At 41.0% G+C, this 21,523-nt stretch overlaps 1 protein-coding gene across 7 annotated transcripts in view; it reads right to left on the bottom strand.

The window, feature by feature from the left end:
• The window catches only part of exoc6 (exocyst complex component 6), a 69,490-nt gene that overhangs the window by 35,428 nt on the left and 12,539 nt on the right, over positions 1-21,523 (bottom strand). For all 7 annotated transcript variants that reach the window (XR_014875705.1, XM_085170379.1, XM_085170381.1 and 4 more), the window contains exons 2-12: positions 13,552-13,723; positions 10,916-10,963; positions 10,687-10,777; positions 8,670-8,715; positions 6,030-6,083; positions 5,696-5,846; positions 5,452-5,610; positions 3,819-3,887; positions 2,987-3,070; positions 2,312-2,358; positions 2,092-2,212 (exon numbers count right to left, since the gene is read on the bottom strand). Coding sequence is in view for 6 of the 7 variants with exons in the window: in XM_085170379.1 (XP_085026505.1) it covers positions 2,092-2,212; positions 2,312-2,358; positions 2,987-3,070; positions 3,819-3,887; positions 5,452-5,610; positions 5,696-5,846; positions 6,030-6,083; positions 8,670-8,715; positions 10,687-10,777; positions 10,916-10,963; positions 13,552-13,723 (1,042 nt within the window). In the remaining variant the exon portion in view is untranslated. The remainder of the gene's footprint in view (positions 1-2,091; positions 2,213-2,311; positions 2,359-2,986; positions 3,071-3,818; positions 3,888-5,451; positions 5,611-5,695; positions 5,847-6,029; positions 6,084-8,669; positions 8,716-10,686; positions 10,778-10,915; positions 10,964-13,551; positions 13,724-21,523) is intronic.

The following is a 21,523-nucleotide window of genomic DNA, read 5'->3' as shown; positions in this document are numbered from 1 at the left end:
ACTGAACTTGTAACAAGTTCTCTTGTTGACAACATTGTTTCAGTTCACTGAGCTCTGTTTAGGCGTCGCACACTTCAGAGCCCACCACAGCATTTGATTCTTTTTCTTTCCTGACACTCTGCAGCACATTAGCTTATGTGCTTATTATCATCGTCCTGCTCCATGACCCACTTTGGGCCTCAGCCGTCAACACAGAGAGCCTCAAATGTGATTTTGAATACATATGAAGTAACTGCACTGTATACTGTGTAGAGTTTTAACTAGGTACATTTTTATAGGAAGTCTGTCAAAATGCCTACATGACAAACAAGTTAACCCTTTAAGACCTACCATAGAACCAAGTCCGCCAGAGCTTATATTATATTTTTACATGTTGTGGAGCCATTTTTGGGAGCATTTCAAGTTGCTATACATCAATACAACCATTATAGCCCAAATTTTAATAATATTTATGCATTAAGTCCATAGTAACCACATAAATTGCAAAAAAGTGCAATAAACTACAGAAAAATTGAAAATCGTTTTTGTTTTTTTAACATATATTTCTAATTAGAGAAATTTAAGAGGCTTATCCCTCAAAACTGTAAATACAAAAAAGTTGCAAAAAACAGTTTCCCACCACAGGAAATTTATTTTGAGTGTCTTCATAGTTTTATTTCTGAGATACACCAATTTTTATATACTGCAGGAAAAACGTAAAACAATCCTATGATGCAAATTTGCAAAAAAGCAGCATCTGCATCAAAATAAACTATTTCCAGCAGTGCAATATGAGTTCTGAGCATCCCAGAAACTATTCATAAAAGCATAAAGTCAAACATGACTTTTAAAAACACCAGTATAGGCTTTTAAGACCTACAAGTAAAAAACTAAATTTTCCGCGAAAATTACGTCACTTCCGGTTTCGGGCAGGTCATGGCGGACATGCGATACTTCGCGCTGACGTCTAATCCAATGTAGGAAGTGTTACAAACAGCTGATCGGATCGGCAAAGTGTGTTTCTGGAATATTATGTTTTTGTTGCTGCAAGTGCTTTTTATGCAGTTTTTGCAAAGTTATATGTGGAAGGAAACTGTGACCGAGGACAAGCTGATGGTATAAGATGTAAGTACAACTCCTCCGGTTTCATATGCAAAAAAAATTATTGCGCTAGCTCACGTGGTTCCGGTTCTACAGGGATTTAAAAATAGTTACGCAAAACGAAGCGTGCCCGCTCCGACCGGCTTTAAAGGGTTAAGCCAGTGCATTAACAAAGGTCCTCGTTTTTCCAGAGTAGGGTGATTTATCACAGCTGTATATGAACACAGCCTGAGACTGGACACTCAGTAGCAATGGCTGCCCTCTCCATCTACTCAGACAATCTTAAAAAATAATGAAGTCTACTTCCACCACATCCAGACCAGTGATGAATGCAAATGTGCTAAATCTGCTCTTTAAGCTGCGTTTTGTTGTCTATTGAAAACATATTGTATTTATTTAACCCGCACTGGGAGAATTTTACTCATTAAGTATGTCATCTGCATGTATTAGTTTTGCTTTTTTTTAAACAATCTGATGCAGCCTTGTTACTTTTAGCTGACCGTGCACTCGCTGTAAGTGCAGGAGCCCGACAATGTGGACTTGCTTTTGTCAGAGCACAGCAGAGGGGCACAGAGGACACCAGGCCTTTGTTAGTCTTCTCACCCATGCTGTGCGGCCTATTCTCCAGCCTGTTAGCATAATCCTCGGGGTCATTTACAACTGACAGGGCTCCAGCGGGCAGGAATATGCCTTCTTTATCTGCTGTTATTGTTGCAATCTGTCTCTCATTAAGGTCACAATGGCCTCCTCTTTGCCTGCATGTGTATGTGTGTTTTGACCTCTGCTCTTAATAGTGACATCATTAGTGTGTTTGTGGCTGTGCTGACCTGTGAGGGTTTATCATCCACTGAATGAAGGAACTATCATTTCTATTAACTCTCAACAGCATCCTTTCCATTCATAGTCAATGCCCTGCAGACATTAGAGGTGTGTGTGTGTGTGTGTGTGTGTGTGTGTGTGTGTGTGTGTGTGTGTGTGTGCGTGTGTGTGTGTGCGCGTGAGTGTTCCTACAGAGTGTGTCCGGAGTACAGCGATGATCTTGGACAGCGCCATGTTCCACAGTTCATCAGTAAAAGCTCTGGTCACCAGCCCTTGAGTGGCATGGAGGATATGGTCCTCTACAACAAAGAACCTGACCCCCCCCACACACACACACACACACACACACACACAGATTTAGGTTCACAGTGAAACAAAGCAGCCTGATGAGCATTTGAAAGGAGCATCTTACCCTACAATCTGATTGAAGTATCTTCTGTAGCCTTCCACTGTCTCATGCTAAACACACAAATAGACACAAAGCCGTGTTAATACAGATGCAAACGTAACAGTCAGCAGGAAGGCAAATATTGAAACAGGAGGGAGAAAAAATAAGTTAAAAGTTGTATTTCTGCAGCTCTTGTTTGACACGGCTTTTGCTTTGTGACGTCATCCCAGGAACCACCGAGGCTCAAGCCTGCTGGGACCTGGAAGCTGATCAACCAGCACCACTCTCCATAGTAAAGACATGGACTGAGATGGTGCCACCTATCTGTGCAGCGAGCATGCTGGTGGTAGCATCTTGCTCTGGGGCTGTTTTGCTTTTTCCTGATCTTATCCTAAAACTTCAAAACATCCTTTATAACTTTTTAAATACAAAGTACAGCTGTTTATTTTCCCCTGAAAAAACAGTAACAGTCATGGTTTTCTAAGCTTTGTCAGAGCTGGATCACAGCTGCTGTACGACCTGTGAGTAATCTATTCAGTCATAGTAAGAAAAACACAGGTTCTAGGAAAAATTAACACAAGGCAGACTGTGTTTAGTGCCATATAGAGTCACAATGAAAGGCCCACTGAAAAACCCCGAGCGCTTGTCTGAATTTCATTCATATCTTCACACGTATGTTAAAGCGCTCGTGTTGCTCACCATGTTCGCCTGAGGCTGCAGAACTAGCCGGGCCTGTTTTTTCCTCTGCTTCCTGTAGTAGTTCTCAAATGTTTCTCGGTCACCCTGCACACACAGAATACACACATAGATCAGTTAACTATGTGATCTATGATGTTAAAACCAGAACACTCAGGTACCATCAAATCCCTTTCCACAGACCGTCCTGGGTCTGGAGACTCGCTGGCTTTTAGTTTGTATTCTTGCTTCTTTAGTGTTTTGGTGATTTCTAGTTGTTGTGTTTTGTTGTTAGGTCCCTTGTGTTACTTCCAGTCATCCTTGTCTCTATGTTCATGTATTTCCTGTTTTACTTTGACAGTCCCGTGTCCCGTTAGCGTTTATAGTTTTGCTCTCCTCCCCGCGTTCCCCTCCTGTTTCCCATTTCCTCATTATCCTCTGAGTATGTATGTGTGTGTTTTCCTTTGTTCCTCGTCGGATCATCTGTCAGGTTTCATGTAGTGTTAGTCGTCCTTTGCTTAGCGTTGTGTTCGCTAAAATAAAGGCTCGCTTTCTGTTCAACATCCACACTTCACCTTCCTGCGTCTGAATCCCCGTCCTTTTTACCTGCTCTGGGCTTCATGGGCCTTATAAACAGACCCGGCACTATTTTAGGTGACACAGAGAGGAGAGCTGACTCTTCTGAATGTGCAGCAGGATGTCTGATGTAATCACAAGCATTAGAGCTGATCATGAAACAGCTGTGTCTGCTGTATTTCAGGGGTGACGTTGATTCCAGTTAATTAGCATAGCTGTCATTAGATAATCAAAATCCAATGGATAGCATTAGCTATTAGCTTTCGCCACAGACACCTACCAACACAGTATAGATGTGTAGACACCTGTAGACGGGCGAGAAGTCCACCAGATCCTGAGCTGTGAGAATCTGTAAGAACACACGCAAACAAATGTTTTAACTGCTTCTTTATATGTTGGTTATTTGGTCGTGGTAAACGGACTCGTTCCTGCTCTGAGCACTCAAAGTGCTTTCCACAGTGCCTCCTTCAGCCATTCACAGAAGCACGTTTTGCTATGTGCTTTCTATTTCACATAGAGCTTCACATACATTCATACTCTGATGGATGCACTGGAGAGCAACTGGGAATCATTATGGCAGACTTGAGCAGCCAGAGATCGAACCACGAACCTTAGCAGGTGACCTGCTTTACCTCCGGAGCTACAGCCGCAAGTAACAAGTAACAACCATGCTTACAAAACTGTCTTATGTAATTATAGAAACTTAGTTACAGAATTCCTGATTATGACAAATGGATCACTCTGTAACTAATGACTGACTAACATCCACCTGCACATTTGTTATATCTGATGGAAACATAATAACAGAAAACTAGAGAAGAATGAAGAACGACTGAGCAGCCAGGCAGCAGAATCTCAGGTGTTCACCTGTGGGTTAGAGCTGCACATCAAAAATCAGAGAACAGGGTCGATGCACTGTTACCTGCTGAATTTAAAAATTATATAAGTATATAAATCTGAATTTGTTTTGTTTGATGAATCTGCTTTTATTTGGTAAGTAAAGGTGGGCGTACTCAAGTTTATTATTTGTATCTCTGTCCAGAAGCAAAGCACTTTACTTTCAGTCGTTTAATGCTGGACTCACACTGTGCGATTTTTGGCCCATTTTGAGCCGATTTTTGAGTCGCGCGACCGTTTTGGCGATTGGCCCGATTTTGGCCTTCATCGTGCATCGTGTAGTATACGTGGGGTAACGAGAAGTGATTAACACCTCACGACCAGCTCCCGATCATCAATCGCATCAACCGTTGTGAGGGTGTCACCGCAGTTTCTCACACTGCTCACGCGCAAACACAAATGTCAGCGAAAAAGACGGAGCAGCAGTGCAGCGTGTGATCTGGACACAAGCGACGGAGGCACAACTTGTAGAACTTTGGAAAGCTCATCCGAGCCTTTTCGATGTGGCCTCACAAAATTATCACGACCACAACAACCGTGAAAATAGTTGGATGGACATTGCTGCTCAATCACAGCTGCCTGATCATGTTTTTCATCAGCAATTTAGCAAAGTTGATGGTGGTGTGTGTCTGTGTGAGTGAAAGACAGAGAGGGAGAGCGAGCGACAGATTTTCTGTTATAACCTTCATGTTATGGAGGCACAGTCTGAGCACTCAGGTCGCATCAGAGCATCAGGCCGTATAGTATGAGACCCTACATCGTGACCTACGAACTTCTAACCCCTGCGAGTCAATCGTACAGTTTGAGCAGGAGCTGAATCGCGCGACTGAAAAAAATCGCACAGTGTGAGCCCGAGATCCTGTAACAGTGGAAACTTTCATAATCTCTTCTTTTATGAAGGGATTATGCCAAGGGACGGGCTCGGCAAAATCTTTGTGCTGTCAGTCATGGTTCTTTAAAAGACATCAGTATCTGATCATCACCGCCACGTCAGCTACACACACGTCTGTTCTCACCTCTTCATCAGCCTCATCATCTCCAGTGTCGTCATCCATCAGCAGGCCGTTGGGAGTGTGAGCATGAGTTCGCTCACTGAGAGAGTACACGGGCTTGATGTAGTGGCCCATACTGGCCTGCTTGGCTACTGCGCTGTTAAAGGTCCTATGCTGCTGTGCCTGAAGACAAACACACACGTCAGCAATGTAACTTATTTTTTCCCTGCTGTGACCTGAATTATTTAAAAAGGAAAAAGGTCTACACCTGTCTCATGGCAGTCTCTCCAACCTTGTCTGAATGCTTCCGGATGCTCTCCAGGAAGTCTTTGAGGTCCGACATGGAGATGTCTTTGATCTCCTCTCTCAGTCTGGGCAGATTTTCAGCCATGATCTGACAGAACCTGTACTGACTGACCCTGCAAGGGACACATCAGAACTATGAAAAAAGAAAAGCAACCATCCAACATCATCTACATCCATTCAAAAAAATCAATAAAGAAATACATTTTAAAAACCAGCGCAGTGCAACAGCTGGCAGACTAACAGCCTGTTAGCTTCTCGCTAACAGGCTTCTTTCAGCAGCCTTCGTCTGATCCTACCTTGGGATATAGACCTTCTCCAACTGCTCCATGGTTTTTAGTGCAGCATAATATCTGTAGACGTAAACAGCCCAGCATTAGTAACAACTCAGAACTACTGCTGCTTATTAGAACCATTTAGCATTAAGTCTTCAAATGGACTTGGAAACTTAGTAGCAACACAAGGAATGATTAAACTAAGAAAACACTGTTTCTGTTGTCAAATAAATACACAGTAAGAGAGCCTTAGATCCTCCAGCTACACCTGGGGGACCCCCAGTGCTTTCAGGCCATCTGAACTATATAACCCCCCACTGAGCCCAGGGCCAACAGTAAATGTCTGAGGGAAGCACCCATCCCAATATAATGATAGTAAATAATAAATAACAACAAAGTATGACCTATATCTGCATGTACATACACTGTACATCTATATTTGGTATTTTCTTTTTATTGTCTATTCTGTAACCACAAAGTAATGTGGGCACAAACGACGAGAGTTCAGTGTACGGTCAGCGTGCTGAGCTCCCATCATGATGCTGATAAGCATGATCTAACTGATCTAATGGATCTAATTGGTGGTTCAAACTGTATTGTACACAAATGAACAGAAGACACTCATCAACTGTAAACGCTGTCAGGAGGAAGGAGGAAGTGCCAGGACGACAGCTTTCAGCGCTGATGGCGTGTGTGCGTACGTGCCGTCGGGTGCAGCAAATTAACCCTTTAAGACCTACCATAGAACCAAGTCCGCCAGAGCTTATATTATATTTTTACATGTTGTGGAGCCATTTGTGGGAGCATTTCAAGTTGCTATACATCAATACAACCATTACAGCCTAAATTTTAATAATATGTCTGCATTAAGTGCATAGTAATTACATAAATTGCAAAAAAGTGCAATAAACTACAAAAAAATTGAAAATCGTTTTTGTTTTTTTAACATATATTTCTAGTTAGAGAAATTTAAGAGGCTTATCCCTCAAAACTGTAAATACAAAAAAGTTGCACATAATAGTTTCCCACCACAGGAAATTTATTTTGAGTGTCTTCATAGTTTTATTTTTGAAATACACCAATTTTTATACACTGCAGGAAAAACGAAAATAAATATTATAATGCAAATTTGCAAAAAAAAAGCATCATATGCATCAAAATAAACTATTTCCAGCAGTGCAATATGAGTCCTAAGCATCCCAGAAACCACACAGAAAGTCATAAAGTCAAAGATAACTTTTAAAAACACCAGTATAGGCTCATTGAGGCCCGGATGGTAAAAAACTACATTTCCGCGAAAATGACATCACTTCCGGTTTCGGGCAGGTCATGGCGGACATGCAAAAGTTTGCACTGACGTCTAATCCAATGTAGGAAGTGTTACGAACAGCTGATCGGATCGGCAAAGCGTGTTTCTGGAATATTATGTTTTTGTTGCTGCAAGTGCTTTTTATGCAGTTTTTGCAAAGCTATATGTGGAAGGAAACTGTGACCGAGGACAAGCTGATGGCATAAGATGTAAGTACAACTCCTCCGGTTTCATATGCAAAAAAAATTATTGCGCTAGCTCACGTGGTTGCAGAGCTACCGGGATTTAAAAATGGTTACACAAAACAGAGCGTGCCCGCTCCGACCGGCTTTAAAGGGTTAATATCGTTTTGAATCGGGAAATCTTTTTTTTTTAAACCCACCCCTGCTGAGCCGTGACAGAGCAGCAGTGAGGGGGGGCCTTCCTGTGAGCAAGGGCACTTCCTTCCAGTCTCTTAATTGGTACATGGTAATGAACAAGAAAGGGTCAATATTTCCTGTCCAAAGTGAACACCCCTCTCCTCTTTACAGAGACAGGCTTGTAAAGTTTAGACAAGCTAGCAGAACATGAGCTGAAAAGTCGGTGAGATTTTAAACTGGAAAGAGAAATTAGAAATGTTTAGAATTAACAATAAAGGATGACTTCCTGAATCTTATTTTGGAAGGTTCAGGCTTGGTTTCAGCATGGTGTCACAGACAGGAAGTGACAGAGAGAGAAAAGGAACACATACAACAACATGTCCATTAATCAGTCGATAATCACATGTTTAATTTGCTGGCAGGTCACAGTTACAAGCTAGCTAACTTGTTACAGTTTTAAGGCCTCCCAGATTGATTTATGATAACAAATTCAACTTTTGGGGTCTTTATAAACTCTCGACTTATTCCAGACCACACTGTCACTACGTATGCAAGAATGAATGTAAGGCTGACTATTTCCTACATCTTGGCAGCCCAGTTTTAACCAGTTAGCATGTCATGTGGTCATATGTCACTGTCACAGGGTCTCTGCTGGTAACATAAAAGCTGACGCACCACGATGTCCCCGTCTGACCATAACTGAGACGTCAGTCCACCTCTAACCCACAGCAGGTGTGTACACCCTGTGCTCTGACAGGCTGCTAACAAAAAGGAACTACTACATCCTGCATTGATAACATCTTTTTCTGACGTGTCTTTATCTTTATTAGTGACACATCAGGTGAAACTACAACACAAAAGCTGTGTTTAAATGTTTGGACCACGATGTATCGAGTTGATTGTATTTATCGCTCTCTACTTGTGATTTTATTGCCAAAGAAAGACTTAAAACTGTAAACGAGGTCATACTGTGGTGAAATGCTTTATGATGGTTACCTTTTGGATTCCAGCTGCTCCTTTAACTTGCTGTACATTTCTAGCACTGCAAAGGGAGCAATGACAGGAAGCAGGATTAGTTTGATGGTTCACACATTTCAGCCAGTTTTGCTCATCACACATCACATTTACAGTGATAACATGTTTAGTTACCAGTAGGCTCCACACTGATCCCCAGCACCTGATCCATCACTGTTGCAGCAGCTTAGGTGCTATACAAGTTCCAATATTACACATGCCAGATAAAAGCATGCATAAATAATTTTTACTTGATACCCAAAAACTAAGGTTATAATCAGCTTCTTCAGCTTATGATGCTGGGAAGGCTAATTCAAGGAGTCTAAAACTAAGTATTGAATTAACTGCTTCTGAGTTACAGCCATTTTTATCCATATTCTCTCATTTTCAGAGGCTCAAGTGTAACTGAACTAGGGCTGCAATGATTCATCGAGTAATTTAAATAATTATATGATTATAAAAATTTCTTGACACAATTCTTTGCTTTGATGCTTGGTTTAACGCACAGCTCTGTAGCGTGCCAGTGTCATCACAGAACTGAAAACAGACCTGCAATACAAACGTTTTTAGAAGCAGCGCACAAATAAACCCTTTTACACAGAGAAAAATCTGCAGTAATCCTCCAGAAGTTGAATTAAAATATGCAGATGAACTGATTACTTAGTCTGACACCAAGTTTAAATGTTACAGCTTGCTGCATAAGCTAACTAACGGTATTTTACATGGAAGTGATACCTGCAGCGAACAGGGGTGAGTCTAAAGGGGGGCATGGGGGGTACTAGACCATGTTCATTTTAAGACTTCCATAATTTTTTTCAGATTGAATGTGAAATATTTTGTTTTAATTAACAGAATTAATACTTAAAAATAAAAGCATTTTTACAAGCCAAGAGAAATGTACATGGGCCACTAACACTCAGAGTTTATGCCTTAGTTTAGGTTTCATATATATCTCATATTATTGACTTTGACAGATGATGTATGTAGTTAAAGTTCACAACATGACTCATTAATGAGATAAAAGTATTTTGTATTAATATTAATCGATGGAATAATCAATAGATTATGCAATTACTAAAATAATAATAATAATAATTGCTTCAATAAGCAATAAGCAGCTTGAGTTGATTCTAAATGTTTTTTGGTAGATGTTCACTGAACTCATTCACTAATATTTGGATATAAATATTTTATCCTGCACAAAAAACTACTGCGTATGCAATATTCAGATTCATGAAATGTGCACTGGCCTATATTATTCTAACATCGCATACATGTTATTGAAGACAAAATCTAAACCAGTCTGCATCCAGTCTGCATCCAGTCTGCATTGTCTGCATCCAGTCTGCATTCAATCTGCATCTAGTCTGCATTCAATCTGCATTGTCTGCATCCAGTCTGCATCCAGTCTGCATTCAATCTGCATCTAGTCTGCATCCAATCTGCATTCAGTCTGCATCCAGTCTGCATTCAATCTGCATCCAGTCTGCATTCAATCTGCATTCAATCTGCATCCAGTCTGCATTCAATCTGCATTCAATCTGCATCCAGTCTGCATTCAGTCTGCATTCAATCTGCATCCAGTCTGCATTCAATCTGCATTCAGTCTGCATCCAGTCTGCATTCAATCTGCATCTAGTCTGCATCCAATCTGCATTCAGTCTGCATCCAGTCTGCATTCAATCTGCATCTAGTCTGCATCCAATCTGCATTCAGTCGGCATCCAGTCTGCATTCAATCTGCATCCAGTCTGCATTCAATCTGCATTCAATCTGCATCCAGTCTGCATTCAGTCTGCATTCAATCTGCATCATGCCACATCTCCATCCCTTTATATAAGGAATCACATGTAGCAGTGGAAACAGTGTTGTGACAGCTCATACTCAAACTATGATATATATATGTAAAGACTCCTGAGGTCAGCCAGCTGGATAACACTGTTCAAAACTGAACAACAAAATCAAAATCCTTCTCACTGAAGCAGAGGCAGCATTAGTACCTGGTATACAGAGTTGGAGTTTCTCCACAGTGGTCGCCATGTTCCTCTGCTGGACCCGACAGCGAATCACCTCCTCTGTCTGAGCTGTCACCTGTGGGAGAGAACGCAGTGTTGGAGACAGTGAAAAAGAGGGCACCACTGGGATGAAGTACAGTCATGTCTTATAGGGAACTCTCTTTGCAGTAAATGTACATGCAGATTTCTTCACAGGGGAACAGCATGGACGTACCTCCCTGCCTGCATCTTGTAGTCTTCGATTAGTGTCTGTCACTTGGCCCTTTGGAAAAAAGACACAAGTTTAATAATTTACATAACTTTAAATCATTTTACCATTGATCTTCCACAAGATTTTATAATGGCACATAATCCATCATGTTTAAAAGAGCTCCTCTGTCCACAAACTCTGGGGAGCTACACTGGGTGACATGTTCCCTCCTCAATATGAGCATAAATACCTCCATAATAGCCATAATACACACCGTGTATGGAGGTCAAACAGCCTCACCCCAAAAACACCATACCAACAGTGAGGTTGGAGGCGGGAACATCATGGCGTGGGACTGTTTTTCAGTGTACGGCACTGGGACATTTCAAATAATTGCAGGAAGGATGAATGGAAAAATGTACCAAGACATTCTTGATAAATATCTGCTGTCATCTACGAGGATGATGAAGATGAAAGTTCATAGAAGGGGCCCACGAAGCATTCAGGGTTTTAAGACTGTACAGAATCATTCTCACCAACAAAGACTTTTGTACAAAGTATTCAACAAATTGTAGTAAGCGTTTTTAATATTTTCTCCTCGTGTCATTTCTCATTATTACACATCATTTATGGACATCTGTTGATTGATTTCTTTGCATGTGTGGATTGGATGTTTCTTTACTGACATCCTGTGAGAATCTAACACCAATACCACCTTTAGAAATACATTTACCTAGAAAATTGGTGATATATTCAATATGCATTTTATGAATACTTCAGTGTTGGTTCTGGCATACTTGGTGTTGCATGTCTATTCTGCTCATCTCTTCGTGCCCTCTCTTTTCCCTTTCTACAGCTGCTCAGCCTTGTAATCAGCTCATTGTCCATGTCCATTAACCAGGCAGTGGAGAACCGAGCCTATTGACTGTGCACTGGGCCTTTCACGGAGTTTAATAGCTTGTGACAGGGTCTTTCTCACAGATTCAGTGACAAACCTTTCAATTCTAGATGGGGATTTTTGAACTCTTGGTTATTTTAGTAAAGCTTCCAAAAACGGGAGAACATCTACAGAATTTTAGTTTTTTATTGAGCGCACAGTCTCAGGGTGCTGGACTTGGAGTGAAAACTTCCTTGTTTTGATGTCAGTGGCTTCTATCTAATGGTAAATGGTAAATGGCCTATATTTGTATAGCGCTTTACTAGTCCCTAAGGACATCCTCTTTATGCAACTCCATCTGCAGGGATTACTTCCATAGTAGCATCCCAACAACGCCCTGTATAATTTTGTGTTGTTTTATTTAGTCATATATGAATAATTAATTGAAACACACACCAACACACAAATATAAATATTTATGCTTTGTTGTCTTGTTGTATGGTAAAGACTGCCCAAGAAGTTGATTTGGTGTGGATGAGTGAAAGTCTGATATTTTAGTCTGTTACTTAGCAGATATGTGTCTTTGCTTTGCACCCATACAGTTTGGGAGCTCACTAACCTTAGCTGATAACAGAGCACAGCACCATCTCTAAATATGCTCACTAGCTCTAAACTAACATGATAGCATGACATGACTAATGTGGCCAAAAGTCTAATGTTGAGTCTTAAATGCAGAGCAATCTACAGCCATCCTTTATATGCAGTGTGTGATATTTGGCAGCAAAGAAACAGGTGAAAAATAGAGACATTGACCGTTACAGCCAACAAGGAGGATGGCTTTTGGAACAGAGCTTGGGTCTCCTGGGCCAGAAACACCTGGTAACCTGAGAGTGAGACGAAGGTTCAGAGGTAAGCCGTCCCAAAGACGGACTTCAACTCAGCTGCCTGGGACTGCAGCCTCGGTGAGCTCAGCATGTTATTTGCAGTGTGCACAGCTCCCAGCTTTTACACATAAAGCAATACAGGGACTACTGTTCCCAGCTGCAGTCCAAGATAGTGCATTTCAAGTCTGACTATCAGTGGGATGAGCCTGCAGGTAGCAAAAACATAAAAGGGCTAGGCCAGAGCTGGCTGTTTATCAAAACCGAAACTTTAAAATTGAAAAACTTGACTAGACCAGAGCTCTCCAACCTTTTTTGCGCCACGGACCAGTTTATGTCCGACAATATTTCCACAGACCGGCCTTTAAGGTGTCACAGATAAATACAACAAAATAAAACCAGGACTGGTACCAAAAAAAGTTTTATTCATAACACACAGGAAAAGACCCAGGGAAACCGAGTTAACGATAAAAACGATAAAAATAATCATAGAACCGATAAAAACCCAGAAAACCATAAATTTCACACCAGAGCCTCAACTTTTGCATGTGACAATAAATAACTCCAAATCAAACCATCACGTTGGTCAGGATTTTCTAAATGAAATCCAAGAAAGAACTGGGAACATTAGCCTGGATCTGAAGTCACAGACTGTGCTGAGGCATTTAGGCACAACTCGTGTGATCACAGCTTCACTGAATCCAGTAGGAAGGTTTATGATTCACATCACTGAGCACTGTCAGATTACCAATAATCCAAAAACCTGCTGTAATTTTCTCTTCTTCACAATGCAGGAGTTCACACACACACTGTTAAATTAAAAAGCCAATGTATAATAAAAGCAAACTCTCTCACTATCACCTCTAGGTGTCGCTAGTTATGTTTAACGTAACCTCTCTTACCATCAGTTTTTCTGCATCAGCACGGACTTTGAGGAGCTCTGTGATGGCATCCACAAACCCTTGGTGGTGAAAGTTGCACATCTTTTCAATCTCACGGTCATGATTCCTGATCCTGGCATCAAGCTTTTCCATGAAGCGCTTGTGGGCATTGGGTTGGTCATCATAAATAGACCTGAAAGAGGAGTAGATGGGTAACAGTTTAACAAACAGCAGAAGAAAGAAACATGAACAGAAAAATGAAAAAACAAACAAACCCTTTCTTATGTGTGTGCCAGTCTAGCTCAGCAGGCGACCACGTGGCTGAAACGCAGCGGTGCGAGTCCGATCAGTGGCCCTGTGCTGCATGTGCTCAAACCCCGGTCTCTCTCCACTAACCGATAAATGCAAACTTTGCACGGTTTTAATTGAAAAATTGTTCACTGACAAAACTCACATAAAATGATAAAACCTGCACAGCTTTCTCAGGTCAACAGAGCCGCTCATCTTTCAGCTTCTGTCTTTTTGTTCAAACGTGAATGAAATTACAATGTTGGATTTTTACACATTGGTCATCGTGACCATATCTACATAAATAGGTGCACTGATTTGCTGCTATTCCATTTTTATTTATATCCTTAGAAGTATATATTTGTATATTATTGGAATTTAAATCCCATCTTATCAGTCAGATGTACCAAGAGACACCTAAAGTGTTAGTGCTGTATCAAAGCTGATACAGATTAGATTCCTTCATCCTTCATGAAACATTAGGAGCCTCCCTGTAAATGCTGGCTCTGGACAAGGGCTGTGCGATATGACCAGAATCTCATCTCCTGATATAAGACATCTATCGTCCGATAACGATATAAATCACAAATATGTAACATTTTCTGTAAAGTCTGTGAATCTCGGGCAGCTCGACTTGTGTGAAGTGTTTCCAGCTGAGCGTCATGTAGCTGGAGTCGAGTGTTTTAACCGATGCATGAAACGATACATGTTTAGACATAAGTTGTAACGGCGCCGTTTTCTTTGTGAGTGTTTATTACACGGCGTGCTGCGGGGAAAAGCCTGTTCTAACGTTTGAGTCTAAGCTTTATTTTTTAGCACCTGGCTTCTCTTTTTACTTCTCATCCGTAAATAATCTGCTCTTTCACGTGATTCAGTTTATTTTGAAAAGTCTCAACAGGATCTTGAGCTTTATTGTGAAAGGTTTATGTGGAACATAAACAAGCGGACACGCGATGCTGTTACCGTCGTTGTTGCTAACAACAACACATAAAAACAGGCGCTTGTCCGTCTGTAGTGTGGTTATATTAAATATAAGAGAAAGAGAGAACTTTAAGACATTAATAATAACTACAGTGACATCAAAAATTGAAAAAATATTGCTGTAAACAGTTTATTTTGCGACACCACAAAACAAACGACAGCGTAAAATGAAACGATAGACGTTTTTATATCGTCATCCGATATATATCGTTATATCGAGCAGCCCTACTCTGGGCAATCAGCCAACGGTAGACTAAAACAACAGAGTGGGAGCTTAAGGTAGCAATCCAAAGAAAGCACAAAGAGCTGGAGTAACAATACTGCAACAGGTGTAGGACTTTCAATTTCAAAACATGCAGAATATTTCATATTTGTTTTAACGGGCAGTCAGCTTTCCTTTCATGAAATAAATGTTTCCTGATTGCTTCTTGCACTGATCAGTTTTTGTTACTGTACACGGTGAATGTAAACATGTCATACATACTTTTCTATGACATGTTTTGACAATTAAACTGAATTATTTCAGCCTTTGTATGAAAATCTAGCACAACTGCATCATTTGTAAAAATAATTACGAGGAAGAGATCAGGAACATAACAAGGCAACTACAAAGTATTGTATGTTTCTGATATTCCCTGAACCAGAGTGATAAGAGCCATGCAGACTGCTTCTACAAACACTTGTGAGAGAAATGTGGGGCACTCTCCGGAGCTCAGTGAAGTCGACAGGATGCCACATGTGCAACAAGTACAGCTGTGAAATTTCCTCACTAAATATTCCACAGTCAGCTGTTAGAGGTATTATAATGAAGTGGAAGCAAATAGCAATGACAGCAACTCTGCCACAAAGTGGAAGTCCACATGAAATCACAAAGGGAGGCGCATAGTGCAGAGAGGTCGATCGCTACAGACCTCAAAACTTCACTTGGTGGAGAGCTTCATGGCCGAGCAGCTACATCCCAGCCTGCAATACTGGCACAACCTTCCATTTAATGGAATTACTACGCCATCTAGTGACACTCAAGAGGAATAGCATGAGTATTGTTGTGAACCTACCAGTGACTCACTCAAGTCACAACAACAGGCGCCTCAAGGTGCTATTGTAAGGTAGACCCTACAATCATATGACCCCCTATGAGCAGCACTTTGGTGACAGTGGGAAGGAAAAACTCCCTTTTAACAGGAAGAAACCTCCAGCAGAACCAGGCTCAGGGAGGGGCGGGGCCATCTGCTGCGACCATTTGGGGTGAGAGAAGGAAGACAGGATGAAGACATGCTGTGGAGGAGACAGATTAAATGCAGAGAGGTGTAGACACACATACTGAGTGGGAATCCGAATTACTCCACGAATTGCGAATCACCAAGACCTCAAATAATAATTGTTCTGCAAAACTACTGTCAACCTGCAGCAACATGAACTGCCATTGCTTAGAAAAACACACACCTGTGTATAAAGGCTCCCACAGTTTACACTGCATGCCAAGACAAACACCAGTCCATGAAGTGCTGATAACAAACTGCAGTGAGGCAAAGATGAGAAGCGTCTCATGGAAGCCTTAAATAATGTGACAGGAAGTTACTCCAGCTCATTCTGCCAAAAACATTTTCTCACAGTTGTAGGTTTATTATCTTTGACACAAACAGTTCTTAGCTTTTAGATTTTTCCATATTTCCAATAAAATATTAAAAATAATAAGATAGGATAAAATCCTATCTTATTCATAGCCTTTTCTTTTTTCTTTAGGTCACGAGCAGTTGTCCAAGCATTTCACTGCATATCGTACTGTGTATGACTGTGTATGTGACAAATAAAAAAATTTGAATTTGAATTTAAAAACAAGGAATACTTTGAACCTGTTTTTAATTGAATTTCTCTGGTAAATACTTCTATGCACATATGTATACTGAATCCACATTTTTGCACAGATTTGACCTTGTAAAGATAAGATAAGTTAAGATAACCTTTATTAGTCCCACGTGTGGGAAATTTGTTGGGTTAAGGCTGCCGACCTTTGCCAGCGCACGTGGTACTAAAACTAAAACAGCCTGTTTCAGTGTAAGCACTGTTTTCAGTAAACTGCATGCTCAGAAAGTGTTTTGTCTCACTCCCATTTCTTCTTGTTGCATGTTGAAGCTCAATCAAAAAGATCAAAATGTGATTTTTGACATTTCTTAAGTGATCTTAAACTTTTGATCGGGACTGTATGAATGAAGAAAGGCGCGTAAAGCATTGTGAGGGCCAACAAGTCTATCTGACAGGACATTATATTATGTTGTGGTAAAAATTAAATAATGATCCTTAAACCCTACTGCTCAAAGTACTGCTTGCACAAAAACACCTTGATATAATGCAATATTATTTTAAAGCCGCCTCACCCGCGTCCAGGTTGCCCTGAGAAGTAACTGTAACAGTATTTAAACATCTGTCAAAAACTTCCTATCAGCAAATCAATCAAATATCTTTGATGGATGAAAAAACAGCATTTAGCCTTTCATCCGTGACTTGTCTCCGCTGGGCTTATTTGTAAGTGTGATAAACATGTATTTAAATTAAGGTTGAAATTTATGGCATTGCAACATCGGCCGTGAAGCAAAGCTGCAGCTGTGCCAAAAAAAGCAATGCAACAACGAAACGGCAACAAACTGCAGTCAGATAGTGATCTGGACACTGACATCCATCATTTAAATGAAACTTGATCCATTTCGTCCAAAGATTTGAATTTGATAATTGCAGCAACTGTCACAGATTCACATTTAGGTGCTTTTCTTATGAAGACCTGAGCTGTTTATCTGCTTTCCACAGAGCCGGCTCAACAACAGTCACCTTAGAACACACATACATCAACACTACAATGAGCGGGTGGAGGGAGGTTAGGAGTCTTCTCTCACCCTCGTTCTCTGCTTCCTGCTGGAGCAGGGGGGCTAGGAGGAGGAGTTGGCCGTCCGACTGGGATCCGGAATGTGGGGCCTCCCTGCTGCTGCGGAGTCGGGGCGGTCTGCTTCTCCCCACCGCAGGGAAAAGGGTAACACAACCTGGGTCTGGGTGCAGTTCCCCCCTCCAGGGGCAAGGGTACCTAGACCCGGTTCGTAGAGTACGCTTGGGGAGTGTGATTGTGTGTACAGCGTCTCTTTATGTCTGTCTCCACGTTGGTTGAGTGTGGAGTAAGTGCATATGAGAGCATGAGGGTGGGAATGGATGTTTGTATCTGTGTGTGCCTGTATGTCTGTGTCTATATGTCAGGTTGGGTATCAGATGCCACCTCTCTGAGGACAGCTCAGGCCCTCCAAGGTTTGGAGGCCTATCTCCCCCCACCACTTCCCCTGCCGGGGGCGGACTCCCTCAGGCATCGGTGCGTTGGTGGTTCTTTGTGTCCGGGGGTGGGCGTCCGGGTACACACCGGCTCACTCCTTGGCGGCTGCTTATCGGGGCCTGGAGCCTGGGGCTCGCTTGGGCCACCTCGGAGGTGGGGTGCCCCCGGCCTCTCGGCCTGGGGCTCGGTCACTCAGGCACAGCTGGCTGCCGGCGGAGCTCACGGGCACGTCACTGCAGCCCCCCCTGGCTTCTGCTCCGTGGCTGCTGGGTGACCCCTCATCTGGGACTCTCCTCAGCTCTTTCTGGGACAGTGGCGCGGCTGCCCCTCTGTTGGTCTTCCTTGGTCTCTTGTGTTCTGGGGGCCTCTGGATGTCTGGAGTTTTGATCTCCTCCATACCTGCTTCATGCCCTGGAGGACGGGGCAGTGGCCCCCCACACCCTCTAGCAGATCATTACATGAGGGAACCTTTTAAGAAAACAAGCGCGTCCATGCTCACAGGTGTACACACGGGTGATCACACACACAAACTACACCCTTTTTGGCTCCTACCTCAATGCACACTGTGCTGTCGATCTTACGTGCTGCACAATAATGTTTAATATTTAGTATTTACTGTCATATTCCCATATATCATTGTGATGTGGTTTATTGTATTACTCTCGTTTTCTTCTGCTTGTTTTCTTTTTCTTTCTCAACAGGTGATCCAGGTGATCGATATATGTATTTATTTTTTATTTATTTATTTTTTTTCTTCTGCTTATTCTGTTGGTTTTTGTTTTTTGCCCTTCTCCCCCGTCCCTCTTCTCAACTGTCTTTCTTTCCCTCTTTCTTTCTCCCTTTTCTTTCCCCCAGTCAAATCTGTCCCGTATTCAGCAAGTGAAAATAAAATAAAGAATAAAAGGTGAATCAAATGGACCATTACGGCAAAGCTGGGATGGTCAATTTGGTAAAGAAAAACCGTTGGGCATCTTTCTTCGCCTTTAGACAATAATTCTGATGGCAAAAGAGCCAAACGGGACAGGCAAAAAAAAAAAAAAAAAAAGAGAGAGAAAGGGGAGAAAGAGAAAAAAAAGGGAAAAAAAAAGAGAAAAAGAAGAAAGAAAAAAAAAAAAAAAAAAAAAAAAAAAAAAAAAAAACAGTCTGATGGCTTTTTGTTATATTAAGTGCTACAGTTTCTTCAAAAACATTTAGACATTTTAATCAACAACAACTTTCAGTCTAATTTAATCCAAGCGATCGTGTACTGTTTGCATCCAGCTGTCTCACTATAATGAGACTCATGCAAGTAACAGTTTGCTTCATTTATGTGGAGGAATACACACAAATTATTTTGCCAGTGACACAGGAGTGGGAACTTTGTGCCTTTGAGATATGCTGCTCCCCACAGTATATCACCACCTGCCATGGAACAGTGGAGAAAGATCAGCCTGATGGCCAACTGACATGTGACAGTTTACCGCTGCCACGATTACATCGACTATCAAAATCGTCTAAACCAGTTTAACAGTCGACCCGTCGTCTGAAGCTTTGCAAAATCCTGAACAACACAGGAATAAGTAGCACTTAAGTGTACAATAACAGACTGAAACAGAAGATTCAAGTCAATTTAATTTACACAGCGCCACATCACAACAACAGTCGCCTCAAGGTGCTTTACATTGATAGAGCCTACAATAATACATACAGAGAAAACCCAACAATCATATGGACCCCCTATGAGCAAGGTGACAGTGGGAAGGACAAACTCCCTCTTAACAGGAAGAAGATGGCACACCATATCCCAGAATTCATAGCCAATAATTCATAGCTCAGCCAATCCCAGTTTCCATCAATGGCGGCAGCTACTTAGTTTTAATATTACTCTTTCTGGGTCACAAAATAAACTTTTAATATATTTTCAGGCGAGAATGTAGCTGTGTAAACTTCAAATATCTGCTCAGTTTATCAAGACATCACATATTTTCAAAACATGTTACCCACCAGCTCGATAGGTGACCGTCCTGCTATATGTTAGATAGCAAGGAGCAGACGGCGGAGTTCATCAAACTCCACCGAGACATCTCCAAATTTCATTATAATTTAATAAACTATCATCTTGTCTTTATTTTTAGTTAGCACACACCTGAAACACTTCCAGCTGTAAGCTAATGATAGTTATATAAGAGCAGATGCTGCTGGTGCAATAAGCTGTATGTTTTACATCCGATGGATGATGATCTGATTAGTCGACTAATCGCAAAAATAATCGGTGACTAGTCGACTATCAAAGTAATCGTCTGGCAGCCCTGATGGACAACCATCACAAAGTTTCTACAGTCTGCTCATCTGATGTTAGTGCTACGCTGTTCTTCATTAGTACTGTGAGATTAACAAATCCTGTTCTTTGGTTTTTAAATGAGACTTTATCCTGGACAAACTCATGGGCTGTTTTTGTATTTGGCCAGTAATTTTTCAGTGTGCTGGATAAGTTCTCTTCTTCTTTGTCTGAGAAATCAATTCTGCATTTTCTGTCACCCCCAGAGTTCAAAGTACTGGTTCATTATTATTTTAAAAAACAGATATTTGTTCTTATATTTTTAAATAAATCTTTTACTGCCCAGGCTTTTTCCCAACAATTTAAGGTGAAGGGAGAACAAAGACGAGCAATGCACTCATTTTCAATCTGCTCCTTTCTTTAACTGTCAAAGATTTATGTGTGGGAGCTTTTCTTGTGCAGACTTGAGCAGTTAAGCAAAGTGAGAGAGTATCAGCATCTAAATGATTGTATGTGGAACACAGCAGGCTAGTGCTGATACACAGGCATGGAAATCAACTGAAACACAGGTGCAAAGTGGCACATTTACATACACCCACACACAGAACAATCGCTTTTAACTGAAAACTTAAGAGAATCATTCTCTGATGTATTAAAAGAAAACTATGGAGAATATGCACAGTTGATAAACTGCTATTTAATTTTAAAAAGTCACATTTATAGAGTGAATGTAAAAATTTAGATATTTTTAAATAGAGTCACTCTAAACAGATTTATTAGTTTAGTCATGCAATATGGCTTATGTTTATTGTTTTATTTTATTTTATTTTTACTGTTTAAAACTGAGAACTGTTAAAACTGTTTTTTAAAAAGACCTGTGGTGCATACAGTCTTCAATAAAATATATGCAAAATATTTTGGTTTGACATCATTATTGTTACTAATATTCTTTAGGGCTGCAGCTGTTGATAATTTAATTAAACGATTAAACTATAGATTATTTTGTCAATTAATCAAGTAATTGGATAAGAAAAAGTTTGGTCTTATTAATGAGAAATAATAGATATTGAAAAGAGAAAGAGTCTTTCAAGATGCTCATTGGTTTCCTGCAATGTTTGGAGTTTAAATTTTAGTTTCAGGTTTCATTTGTCAAAAAC

Source organism: Neolamprologus multifasciatus, chromosome 8 (genome assembly GCF_963576455.1).
Source record: "Neolamprologus multifasciatus chromosome 8, fNeoMul1.2, whole genome shotgun sequence".
Classification (NCBI taxonomy): Eukaryota; Metazoa; Chordata; class Actinopteri; order Cichliformes; family Cichlidae; genus Neolamprologus; species Neolamprologus multifasciatus.
This window is presented reverse-complemented; position numbering and strand designations above follow the sequence as displayed.